The sequence below is a fragment of the Phoxinus phoxinus genome (assembly GCF_949152265.1).
Source record: "Phoxinus phoxinus genome assembly, chromosome: 6".
In the NCBI taxonomy this organism is placed as follows: Eukaryota; Metazoa; Chordata; class Actinopteri; order Cypriniformes; family Leuciscidae; genus Phoxinus; species Phoxinus phoxinus.
Genome location: NC_136881.1, coordinates 28,641,816 through 28,653,531, shown reverse-complemented (window position 1 = coordinate 28,653,531; position 11,716 = coordinate 28,641,816). Strand labels below are relative to the sequence as shown.

The window sequence follows — 11,716 nt, the reverse complement described above, 5'->3', positions numbered from 1 at the left end:
GCATTGCAGTTGGTACTGTATTTGAATAATGTTCAATAGTGCAATACCCATAAGCAATAATGGAATAATAAGATTTCCTGTACACTTGATCTTTTTAATAGCAATTATCAAATCATAGTCACAAAAAAGAAGGTAATTGCCTGTTCTTATATGTCTCGCCTTGCACTTTTATGATATCATCAGTCAAAATAAATAGATGAGACACTTGGAACATGCAGAATTTGAAAAGGTCCTGGTTTAATCAGATGCATGACTCAACTCCAGGATCGACATATAACTGTTTAACTGTCCTCAGTTGCGTATGAACAGTGATCATATGAATATGTTATGTACACCCATTTGAGCTTGGATTTAGACGTAAATTCTACAACAAAACTATATACAAATAAATACATTTCACAGTGCATTTCACATTTGATGAAAATAGTCTCTGTATCTGTTTTTTCTAACATAAAACTTACATAATTCAATTTGATATACTCAGCTATGCGTGACAACCATTGCAACTGATGATTTTAGCAATACAAATTACACTTTTTGTCTTTTATTTCCTAACTTCAGAAATACACTCCAAATGTATAGCTATGTATATCAGCATAAATGTCTTACATTCCCACTTTACATGTGCACTTTCTCAGATGTATTGCCTAAGTTCATCTAAACAGATTTTGAATGTAACAGCAAGACTTAATGTCTATTAACGCTTTGTAAATAATGTTGCCATAGTTTATGAACATAAATATTACACCTCTGGCCCCAGAACTGCTCTGTAAAAACATTCATAATAGTTACTGAATGAAATGAAGAAACATTACAGTAAATAGTATTGTTACAATGTAAGGTTTTAAACTCTTAATTCTCTTATTTGGTTCTACTAAAATAAGGTGTACTGTATATTCAGTAGTCAGTAAATATATTCAGTCCATATATAACAGACAACAGACATGACAAACGGTTTCAGTGTCAAAGCAGCAAAACTAACACGTCTCTTTTCATGAAATCAAATGCGCAAACAAACAGATACAGATGAATGCCCTGTACTCAAGTCTTGAAATAAAAGTTACAAAACATTCAGACTGCTTGATGCAAATGTTTATACCACTGACACTGCCAACTAAACCAACTAGAATTTCAATCTTTGCGCTATAGGCCACAACCCTAAGACCTGGACATAACACCTAAACCCGAATACCTGACCAAGCTTGTGATTTAGGATGAGGAAGAAAGGCAGCAAATATCCTGCTTCATATGTAACATTCATTTCTGTATCCAGCATACATCTCCCTTTATAGAGATTTAACAGGTAGTTCTGGTGCTCTAATTTCCATCTCACTTTGCTTGCCTATGATAGTCTGTGCATTTCTTGTCGACATGTATAAATATCACACTTAATTGTGGCCTTGTGTACTGTATAATCACTACAGCAGCACTTTTGCTGTGATTCTTTGCATATGAACTGCAATCCTGAATGTAATAAGCACAGCATGGAATGGCAAAACTTCAAAAAAATCTGATTTGAACAATTGGACATTCTGCTGTTTTATGACATATACTTTCTGAGAAAAAACAGGAATGTCGTCATCTTTCCAAACGCTGACATTACATAGCCAGACCAGGCAAAATACTGCTCACTATTGTTGTATTTGTGCTCAGAAGGGGTTGAGGCGTATACCCGTCCCTAATGGAGAGAAAGGGTTCACTTTCGCCCACATCAGGGCATCATTTAGTGAAATGGCTGATTTGCCATCTTCCAGGAAGAACGCTGGACCCTGCCAGGCAAAAAAATTAAAGGCAGATGTAACTGCTCTATTTGCAGCGGTACAGGCAGATGCACAAAAACATTTAAGGTATAGTGCTAAAATGCAAGTCTACCCACAAGAAACCCACCTGTATCCTGAGGCCAGTGAAGCAGGAAATCTGGACGTCAGAGTGGCTGGGCAAGTTGGAGCCAGTGACATAGTCAGGACCCTCTAGGCCCTTGATGGGCTCCTGTCTCATCCGACTCAACAGCTGACTGTACTCCGTTTTCTGGGCATCAGATGGTGGTGCATATGAGGTGTCATCTGCCGCTCTGTGTATGCATAGAGAGAGTGCAAATAATACATTATTTTCCAAGTATCTTCAATTGTCAGCAGAAATGTTAGATCTTTTGTAAAACATTGGGCTGTCTTGTTGTCTACTGCCTACAGTACTGTACATAGGCAGCTTCCTACTAAAGCCCAAACTTTAGCTGTGTCACATTTCTCGGCCTCATATGTCATCAATAATGTCCTATTTCAGAAAAGTAACCATTATAAAATTGACTGTTATTCCTTGTTAAGCTTAAATTGTTGTAAATTTAACTTTGAGGCTGCCTCATTTCAGTTAAGTAACCATTAATGACGTATGCAGCCAACAAATACAGACACATGCGCTTTGATATTTTTTGCACTAATTAGTTACTGTCCCGGAGCCCCCGCATTAACAAGCATTAGACGAGCACCCTGTTAACAAGTCAATGTGTGAGGCATTTAAAAGATACCCTCAACCATTTTAATGTACATCCGAATGTAACGGATTGTCAGAAATGTAGGGCAGGGACTTTTTTAAGGGACTTATGGGCATTGCATTCAAAAATGGGAGCATGAATACAAGCTTGGAGGGGCGGGGTTTAAGCTGACTCAATGATTGGAGAAGTCCTGCGTACATCAGTCTGTCCTTATCACTAGAAGTTAGTTATGACTGATTCAAAATTACGGGTCAAAAAAGAAAGAAAAAAAGAAAGAAAGAAAGAAACATATACACAGAGGAATCGTTCACAATAAGACCTATACCATGCATTTAGAAAATAGATAGGGTGAATTGTCATTTCAAGCCGAATTTAAGAGTACAAAGACATTTGTATTGGTCATAACTTCCGAGAAATAGCACAGACAGACACTGTAGATGGAACTGTCTGGTGTGCATGTGTCAACCACCTGTGTCCGCTCACACTCTCCAATCAAGTATACTTTGATAGACCATGTGTCCGAATGTACACATACGCTAAGTGTTTGCATCAAAATTGAAGTATATTATGCTATTTAAGGTAGCAAACTAACTGCATTGCCTTGTCCATGAGGTATAAATACAATGCTGGCTTTGAAATTGTTCAAAAATTATGCTTTGAAATACGAAGTAGGTCTTGATACAGAGCCGTTGTTTGTTATGAATTAGAGTAATGTATTGTGGTACAGACTTGAGGGATTGTGTGCAGGCTCTCCAGGCCTCCAACTCTACAGACAACTGCTCTATCTGCAGTGGTACAGCCACCTCTCTTCTCTTCAGCAGCTGACTGATGGAGGATGAGAGAGAGAGAGAGAGAGAGAGAGAGAGAGAGAGAGAGAGAGAGAGAGAGAGAGAGAGAGAGAGAGAGAGAGAGAGAGAGAGAGAGAGAGACATTACTTGTGATACACCGATAACTGAGCAACTTGATATATATCCCATAGTTAACATACCTTGTGTATTCATATAGTGCTGGCACTATACTTGAATACTGTCTCCCAATGGCTAATAGTGCACCAATATACCCACAGAGAATAAGCAACTCATTGCGGTCTCTAGCCAAAGACAGAGAGAGATAATGAGATGAACATAGAATGCAAGCTACAATAAATGACATCAATGACAGGTGTTTTTGAGGGAAGGTCATTGACTTACTCACTACACTTTGGAAGAATAAGACGGTCTGTTCTGATGTAGCTCAGCAGGTCTAGGATGTGGTACACTGAGTCAACCGCCCAGTCAGGAGAGCTCAGCTGCTCTATGAGGGGAGAGAGAGTCAGTAATAAATTGTTGGTCAAATTAAGACCTTTAAAGGCGTCATGTATAAGGCATAAAATGTCTGCAAAGTTATAAAGCCCAAAGTCAAGCACAAAGTTATTCTCTATATTACTATGCATTGTTTCTGTACTCTCTGAAACACCTGAGCTTTCTTCTGGGAACATACACATCATAATTTCCCTTATTTAAATAATTCCCACCCAAGGCATATACAAAACAAAGGGACGAGGCCTGGGTTAGTTTTGCGTTAGTAGTGTGTTGAAACTCGCAGTTATGGTAAGGGGCGTGACATTTCCGAAACTGGAAGCGGTTGACCAATCACAACACACTTGACCAGCTGACCAATCAGAGCACATTGCACTTTTCAGAAGGAGGGACTTCATAGAGATGTAACTAAACAGAGAGTTACTGATAGACTGGGAGAAGAGGTGCTGCAACACTGTAACATATGTGAAAAATGTGTTTTATGAACATTCAAGCATGAAAACCTATTCTAGTATAGACCCCAAACAAAATAAAGACTGAAAAAGGGCACAATAGGTCCCTTTTAATTCTTCAAGGCAACAATTATGTCTTTGAAGATAAAGTCTTGTGATTTTTTTGTCTATTTGGGTAGTAAGTCTACACTGTAAAAAGTTTGAATATACTTAACTTGTATCAGCTTAACAATTAAAGTTGGTCTTTGATTTCAGCAAACAATTTAATTATATTCTATAAAATCAAAACGGATAATGTTGTTTGAGGATTCAAGTTCAATAAGCTTGAATTTTAAGTTAAGCGTAGCATAAACATTACATAATATTTATGTTGAACTTTGTTAGTCTGTCAAACTTGTGTGTGTTTCAGTTTGTTTAGCAAACAGTCTACATATAGTAACGTATATATTGTTTATATAGTCGCTTCTATACAGTACATCAAAACAAATTGTATACACTCACTGAAATGGAAAAAACTTCACAGAAGGAAACGCTAATCACTCCAATGGTGACTAGAAACAACACTTTTACAACAAAATATAAAGTTCCCATACTTTGACAAAAAACACATATTATTCAAGTGCATCATTAGTGAGTCAACTTTTTCTTCATTTAATCGTTCAGTCAACCTTTAAAAGTTTGCTTGAGGAAATGGAAGTAGGCCTATGCTATATATGCATTGTCTGCAGAATGTGGGCATGCTGGAAATGGCACTGCTTTGAGTCTATCAGACACTCACCTTTGACAAATGTGATCCCGATGGGAAAAGCCTTTTCTGGTTCTGTGCTCAGGAGGTAATACTTTACTGCCTGGAAGATTTCTCCCTCAGCATGTTTATTCTCAGCAAGCTCTTTACATTCTTCTAAAGTCGGTAGACCACACTGGGGGAAAAAAAATATATGAAAAATGATTGGACTTGCATTTCTGCCTGTGCAGAAAAATACCATATTCACGTCAAATAATAAACACTATATTTTCTTGTTTAGTCCTTCACACTCAATATGACAATTATTTTTCATTAGATTGTTGAATGTTGAGCAAATGGCCACAATTCCTTCTAAAATTAATGGGAACTAATACAATTTTAATCGATTTAAGACTACTGTGCAGCATTGAGACGTATGAATGGGGTAGTCACCTTTTCGTGCAGGTCGTTGATTTCGGCTGAGCTGCCAGGGTAGAAGGCACACAGTTTGGCTAACAAGATCTCATTATCAGGGATCATCTGAAGTAATCTGGCTGCAAGATCCCTGAAGAGTAGAAGACCCAATGCAGCATGAGTTAAGAAATGGGAAAAGTGGATAAATATTTGATTTGTTCTGTTGAAAACAAAAAGTGAGTTTTTGAAAATTTTAGCCACAACATATTTGAGGCTGTCAAAAAGTACCATAAAAATATTGTGACAGTAGTCTACATGTCTTGTGCTCTATATTCCAAGTTTTCAGAATATATACAGTATAGATATATATAGATAGATAGATAGATATTTGAAAGAAACTAATATTTTTATTCAGCAAGGTTTTAAATGCCACAATTTAAATGTATCTGAACAGTAGAGAATTTTACATTGTTACAAAAAAATATATTTAAAAAATGCTTTTAAAAAGTATCACAGATTCCACAGAAATATTACGCAGCACAATGGTTTTTCAACTGTGATAATAATAAGAAATGTTACTTGAGCACAAAATCAGCATATTAGAATGATTTCTGAGGGATCACATTACACTGAAGACTTCATCTTTGCCATCACAAAAATAAATTGAACATCCCTTTTAATGCTTTGCAGTCTTTTTTCACTTCTTTTCTCAAACATTTTTAAATGGAAAATCAGTTCCAACGAAAAAAAAAGGAATTGAAAAAATGAGAGTGAGTAAATTAAGACGAGTTTAATTTCTGTGAGACATATCCCTTTAAAGTGGCACCTAGGAATACTGTACGTCAATGATCACCTTATTTATATTAACATGGGTAGTTAAAGTTGACTGAAGGCATTTTAAAATGTCAACAGATGAAATCCTGAAGCGGGCTCGCAGTCTGTAAACTGCGATATATATACTATATACCAGTTTATAGTATTAAAGAGTTTATCTGTTATGGATAAGCATTAAGCATATGGACCAGGGAAGCAGAAAAGGGAGGCAGATAAAATACCTGTAAGCCACAGATGGAAAGCTAGAGAGAAATGGAAATGAAAAATGTAACAGGTGTGCAGTAAGGATGACTATCAGGATCATGTCAACACTTCTGTGCATGACTGATGATAAGAGATGGGTTGTATTTGCAGGAAAGTGTGCAAACTATTTTAAAGGAAATGTGATTCAAAGTTACATAAAAACAAAGTTTTAAACTTGACTTTAAGAAAAGATGCAAAGATGCATTGATCAGTTGTATGCTTACCAGGTGGCAGTGGTCATGTATTTCCTGGCCAAGAGCTCCAGAACGTAGTGGGTGGCTTTACAGGCTGATTCTCCCAGGACTGTGCCCACACACACTGCCAGCTCCAGCTCATTGCCTCTGATCAGAGACGCCATAGCCAGCTGACACAGGGAGATAACAACTCCTTATCTAAACACTCATAGAACATCATCACTAGCTTAACATTACATATATCTATGACAATTAAACATTCATCAAAGAATCCTGGAGAAAAATGTATCACAAAAATATTGAGCAGCACAACCGTTTTCAACATTGAAAATAATAGGGAATGTTTCTTGAGTAGCAAATCAGCATATTAGAATCCTTTGTGAATGATCATGTGACTGACTGGAGTAATGATGCTGAGAATTCAGCTTTGCCATCACAATTAATTCATTCAAATTCTACTAATATTTCACAGTATTACTGATCCAAAACTTTTAAAAAGCAGAGCAACTGTCTTGAAAATAATAAAAAATAATAAGTTATATTTAATTGTCCAAGAGATATTAAATGTCCTGAGATGTTAAATGTCGCTATTGGTGTTCAATCATATCTCTCATTATCGTGAGCTTACTTCTGTGTTGTCTACAGCTAGATGACAGCAAGCTGCCAACACAGCACGGCCATCTTGGAAATACCACTCAGCCAGCTCTTTACATACTCTGTGCAACATCCTAGACAAAGGAGGGGAGAGTGTGTAAGAAAAAGAAAGGTGAAACACTTGATTTCGGCTTAACCTAAGTATAACTTACCCGCAGTATTTTTCTATGTTGTCATTGTCTGAATTTGCGGCATGGTTTATAGATGTGATCTGAGGGCCATGGATATTGCCTTCACAAGCACCCTGATAAAACAAAGTGCATTCTCATTTATAATATATAGGGCCAGATTTACTAACAGATTGCGCAAATGCTAACCCTCTTTTGGCGTTAAAAAACTACTGTCAGGATTTCCTTAGGACACAGTGAAAAATTAGCGCTGTAAAGGCGTGGACAGAGTTATTTTTGCAGCTGACCTTAAATGATTCACTTTAAATGAATCATGCAAGGTGATTTACTAAGGTTTGCGCTAGTCTATTTACTGGTATTTGCGCCATTTTTTACAGCATAAAAAAAACATGTCTTAAACCAGATGCTAATTTGCGCTGCTCCTGGTAGATTGGTCGGTCATTATGGAAATGATCCGGCTGTGTCTTCTTTAATGTCGTCAGTAGATCACACGCAGAACTCTCCACTCCCATCAACGCTTTTTGGAAGCTCTTATCAGCGCTAATTTGCCCTGTTTATTATATCTGGCCCTTAGTCTCATTTATAATGAAACTCAAGACAGAGGTTCACAGTCTTACAACAACTCTCTAAATGGGTAAAAAGATAACAGTGCCCTGTACCTGAGCCACCAGCACAGCTTCCTTCAGCTGACCTCTAGAGGTGAAGAAATTCACTAGCTTTTTCACCTCACCAGTGGCGATGCAGAATGGGATGACATCATCATTGCCTTCTTGCATGAGCTGGTCTGCTCTCCTACATTGAGCAGTTAATAAATGGTGAAAAACTCACAACATCGGATTTACAAAAATGCAGAGCAGTATATGAGATACCTTTGCATGAGCTTTTTCCAGTATTTCATGGAGACACCAGGGGCCACAGAAAGAGCCTTCTCCCACTAAACACATTAAAAAAATAAAAAAACATAAACATACAAAATCATCAGAAAATTACATTTCTCAAAGAAAAAAGACTAACCTTCTATTTTCTCATATGCTGTTTTTTTTAAAGAAATTAATTTTATTCCGCAAGGATGGATCAAATTGATCAAAAGCAACAGTAAATACATTTATGATGATTTACATTTCAAATAAATTATGTTTTTTTTTATTCATCAAAGAATTCTGAATAAACTGTATCACTATTTATTTAAACAACACAACTTTATGTCAACATTGATGATAATGAGACATTTATCTTGAGCATCAAATCAGCAATATAATGATTTCTAAAGGATCATGTAACACTGAATACTGGATAAATAGTTACAGAAAATTCTGTTTATTTTAAATATGAATATTATTTTACAACAATATCGCTTTTACTGTATTTTTGTTCAAATAAATGCAGCCTTGGTGAGCATGAGAGACTTCTTTCAAAAACATTAAAAGTGCTTATTCCCAAATCACTGAAGTGACCTCGACATCCGGGTTAGCGGTAGCATAAGCCATCAGGCAAGTGTTATTTAAATAAACTCCTGGGCCCATATTCTTAAATATATAGATATAAAATATATTTATCTATATAATATATATGATATAGATTCTAAAAATCCTCTCAGAAAACTCCTAATTAAAGGTGCTCTAAGCGATCTCGGTTGGCATACCTATTGTTGATGTTTGAATTATTATCAAACAAAACGGAGGCTAGCTAGACCCTCTCTCCTCCTCAGCCACGCAATAATCCCCCAAACCCCACCCCACATCATTCTTGTCGGTCATTGGCTGGAACAGTTTGTTATGTTTCGTGGTGCGGGTCGCTCTGTTTATTGCTCAGTTTGTTTTTGCTGCTGTTTGTGGAGCTTGGGCTCTCTGCAGAGATCACGTTTTTTTACAGTGTGTTCAAGGGACAGGCAGCTAGCGAATAGTGAGGAGATGTTTGCGGTATGTGAAAAAAAAAAATGTTTGGCCTAAAAAACGCGCGAGATCGCTTAGAGCACCTTTAAGCTTAAAAAACTTCTACGTAAGAGTCTTAGCTTAAGAGCGATTCGGGGCCGATCTGAGAGCAACTCTGAGCAAGGAAAAGACAAAAACGTTCATCTTAAAACATTTATTCTCCCTCTTCGTCTTTGTGCTATTTTCTCCTCTGCTAAATACACTCTCCAGCCTCTTAAAAGTCCTCGTCAGTACTCCTAACAATTTTGACCTTTAAGATCTCTTTTAAGGGTTAAGATGCTTTCTAAATTACTTTTTTATTTACTATGATTTTTTTATTTAATTTTAAGAGTAAACGCCCACATTTCTAAGAATTTTCGTAGAATTTTGTCACTAGGAGCTACTTAGATTTTTTTATAAATAAAAAAATGTACAGTGTACTTACCCAGTAATGTAATGTGTAATGTACAATGTACCCAGATGTACTTACAAACTTTCCAATGCCTCGTTTTATGAGTACATAACCTATTTATACTACTGTAGAATTTTGGTACAATTCCGGGCATTATTAGTGGGGCAATTTACGAGATACAACCTTCGGATCCATTACCGCCTGCACTAAGCCATTCGGCTGATATCTCTATTGACTAATTAAGTGACTAATTATTATAAAAACATTTTAAAATATATTTTGACAATATAAGAAATTATATATATATATATCTACATATACATTTTATATATATAAAATTTCAGAAAATGACATTACAATTTTTTTTTTATTTCAATAGCTTTTAAATCTTTTAGATTTTACCTCTCCCAGTTCCACCATAAGCTCACAGTATCTCTGGATTTGTCCCAGTCTGATATGGATTTCTGCTGCATTCTTGAGCCTTTCCTCTTTACTAGGGGCTCCAATACCACCCCCAAACTTTGACATCTTTACTATGGTCAGCTCTTGTGCTTCAGACTACAGGGAATATACACATGATACAATAATTACAAATAGTAGATACAAAATACAGTAGAATTATTGAAAACTTAATATGCACCAAAAGCCACTATTAGAGCGTTACATTACAGTTTATTCACTCACGGTTTTGAAGCGGACCAGGTGTTTCATATGCATGATGCCCTGCCCATAGTTCTGTGGAAGAAGACTATCATCCTGTCCGTTGATTACAGCAACCAGATCCCACAGGTTATGACTCCCTCCAGGTGGCTACAAAGAGAGTTCATAACCCCTTATTTAGACTTCTAAATAAACTCCTGTGAGAGTTCTGTGTTGAGATTTACTTACTGAGAAACACTCAGAGAACCATCTGAGCTTCTTCATGCGCACGTCACTAGAGAGTTTATCCAGCTCCTGTTTAATATCTCTGGACACTTTTCCGCACAGGAGGGGATGGGCTCCAGGAACCATAGCGCGATCTACACTCAAGAAATACATGTGGTTTAATGTCTTTAAAAAAACAATCCATGCAAACAGTATATAATATGTGCTTGTGTTTTAACCTGTGCTGCCAATGATGTCATCCCAGCTGTGGTCAGTAAGGATGTTGACCACTAAGGGAGCTATTAGAGGAGTGAGTGACCAAAGCCTGACCGTGGAATCTCTGGAGCAGGAAGCCATGGTAAATGGACGGCTGGGGTGACATGTTAGACCTGGGGGATTTCATATGATTGACAAGGCTTCATAAATAATGTATTACTCCCTTGGAATGACACAAAATGATGTCCCTACTACTGTATGATATATTACATTCTACTAAAAGACAGTCCTTGGACAAAAATAAGTATCCTCATTACATATTTAGGTCTCTTAACTGTGCAGTATTCTGCTTTTCCTGCCTTCATTTACATAACTTGAATCATTTAACTGTATCTATAAAATTACAGTGTATAAAATGTATCAATTAAATGAGCCATTTCTTTGAAAAAAGTGTATAAAGGATGACAGCATAATTTTGTCTGCAGCATATACATTTGATTTAATACACTACCATAGACATCAGCTCCATGGTCATATACGGTGTCTAGACAGGTGCCATCTCTGGTGTCCCAGACACGGATGGTGTAGTCCCAGCTCCCTGAGGTCAAAAGGTACGGCACCTCTGTGTTCCACATGAGACCCCGAACTGGAGCGGTGTGGCCACTCAGCACATTAATGCAAGCATCTTGGGTATAATCCCAGATACGGACAGTCCTAGTCAACAACATACACACAGATACACATCCATTTATGAAGTTAAAGAAGGTGCACTCAGTCATATTTATGTGGTTTGGGCACTGACATGTTTAGACAAATTCATGCACAAATTCACAGTTACAAGTGCCATAGTAGAAATGCCCTATTCACGGTCAGCCATGATTTATT

The 11,716-nt window shown here is 37.0% G+C and overlaps 1 protein-coding gene across 2 annotated transcripts in view; it reads right to left on the bottom strand.

Moving 5' to 3' along the window:
- Positions 1-79: 79 nt before the first annotated feature.
- wdr17 (WD repeat domain 17) overlaps positions 80-11,716 on the bottom strand; it is a 31,352-nt gene continuing 19,715 nt past the window's right edge. The window contains exons 13-30 of one of the 2 annotated variants that reach the window (XM_079615179.1): positions 11,343-11,545; positions 10,855-11,004; positions 10,640-10,770; positions 10,436-10,561; positions 10,154-10,309; positions 8,299-8,363; positions 8,089-8,221; positions 7,454-7,545; positions 7,276-7,375; positions 6,678-6,817; positions 6,432-6,452; positions 5,416-5,527; positions 5,017-5,158; positions 3,679-3,781; positions 3,477-3,578; positions 3,218-3,313; positions 1,888-2,071; positions 80-1,769 (exon numbers count right to left, since the gene is read on the bottom strand). In XM_079615179.1, the coding sequence (XP_079471305.1) occupies positions 1,650-1,769; positions 1,888-2,071; positions 3,218-3,313; positions 3,477-3,578; positions 3,679-3,781; positions 5,017-5,158; positions 5,416-5,527; positions 6,432-6,452; positions 6,678-6,817; positions 7,276-7,375; positions 7,454-7,545; positions 8,089-8,221; positions 8,299-8,363; positions 10,154-10,309; positions 10,436-10,561; positions 10,640-10,770; positions 10,855-11,004; positions 11,343-11,545 (2,176 nt within the window). In that variant the 3' untranslated portion in view covers positions 80-1,649. The remainder of the gene's footprint in view (positions 1,770-1,887; positions 2,072-3,217; positions 3,314-3,476; positions 3,579-3,678; positions 3,782-5,016; positions 5,159-5,415; positions 5,528-6,431; positions 6,453-6,677; positions 6,818-7,275; positions 7,376-7,453; positions 7,546-8,088; positions 8,222-8,298; positions 8,364-10,153; positions 10,310-10,435; positions 10,562-10,639; positions 10,771-10,854; positions 11,005-11,342; positions 11,546-11,716) is intronic. The other variant, XM_079615180.1, reaches the window with a different exon arrangement.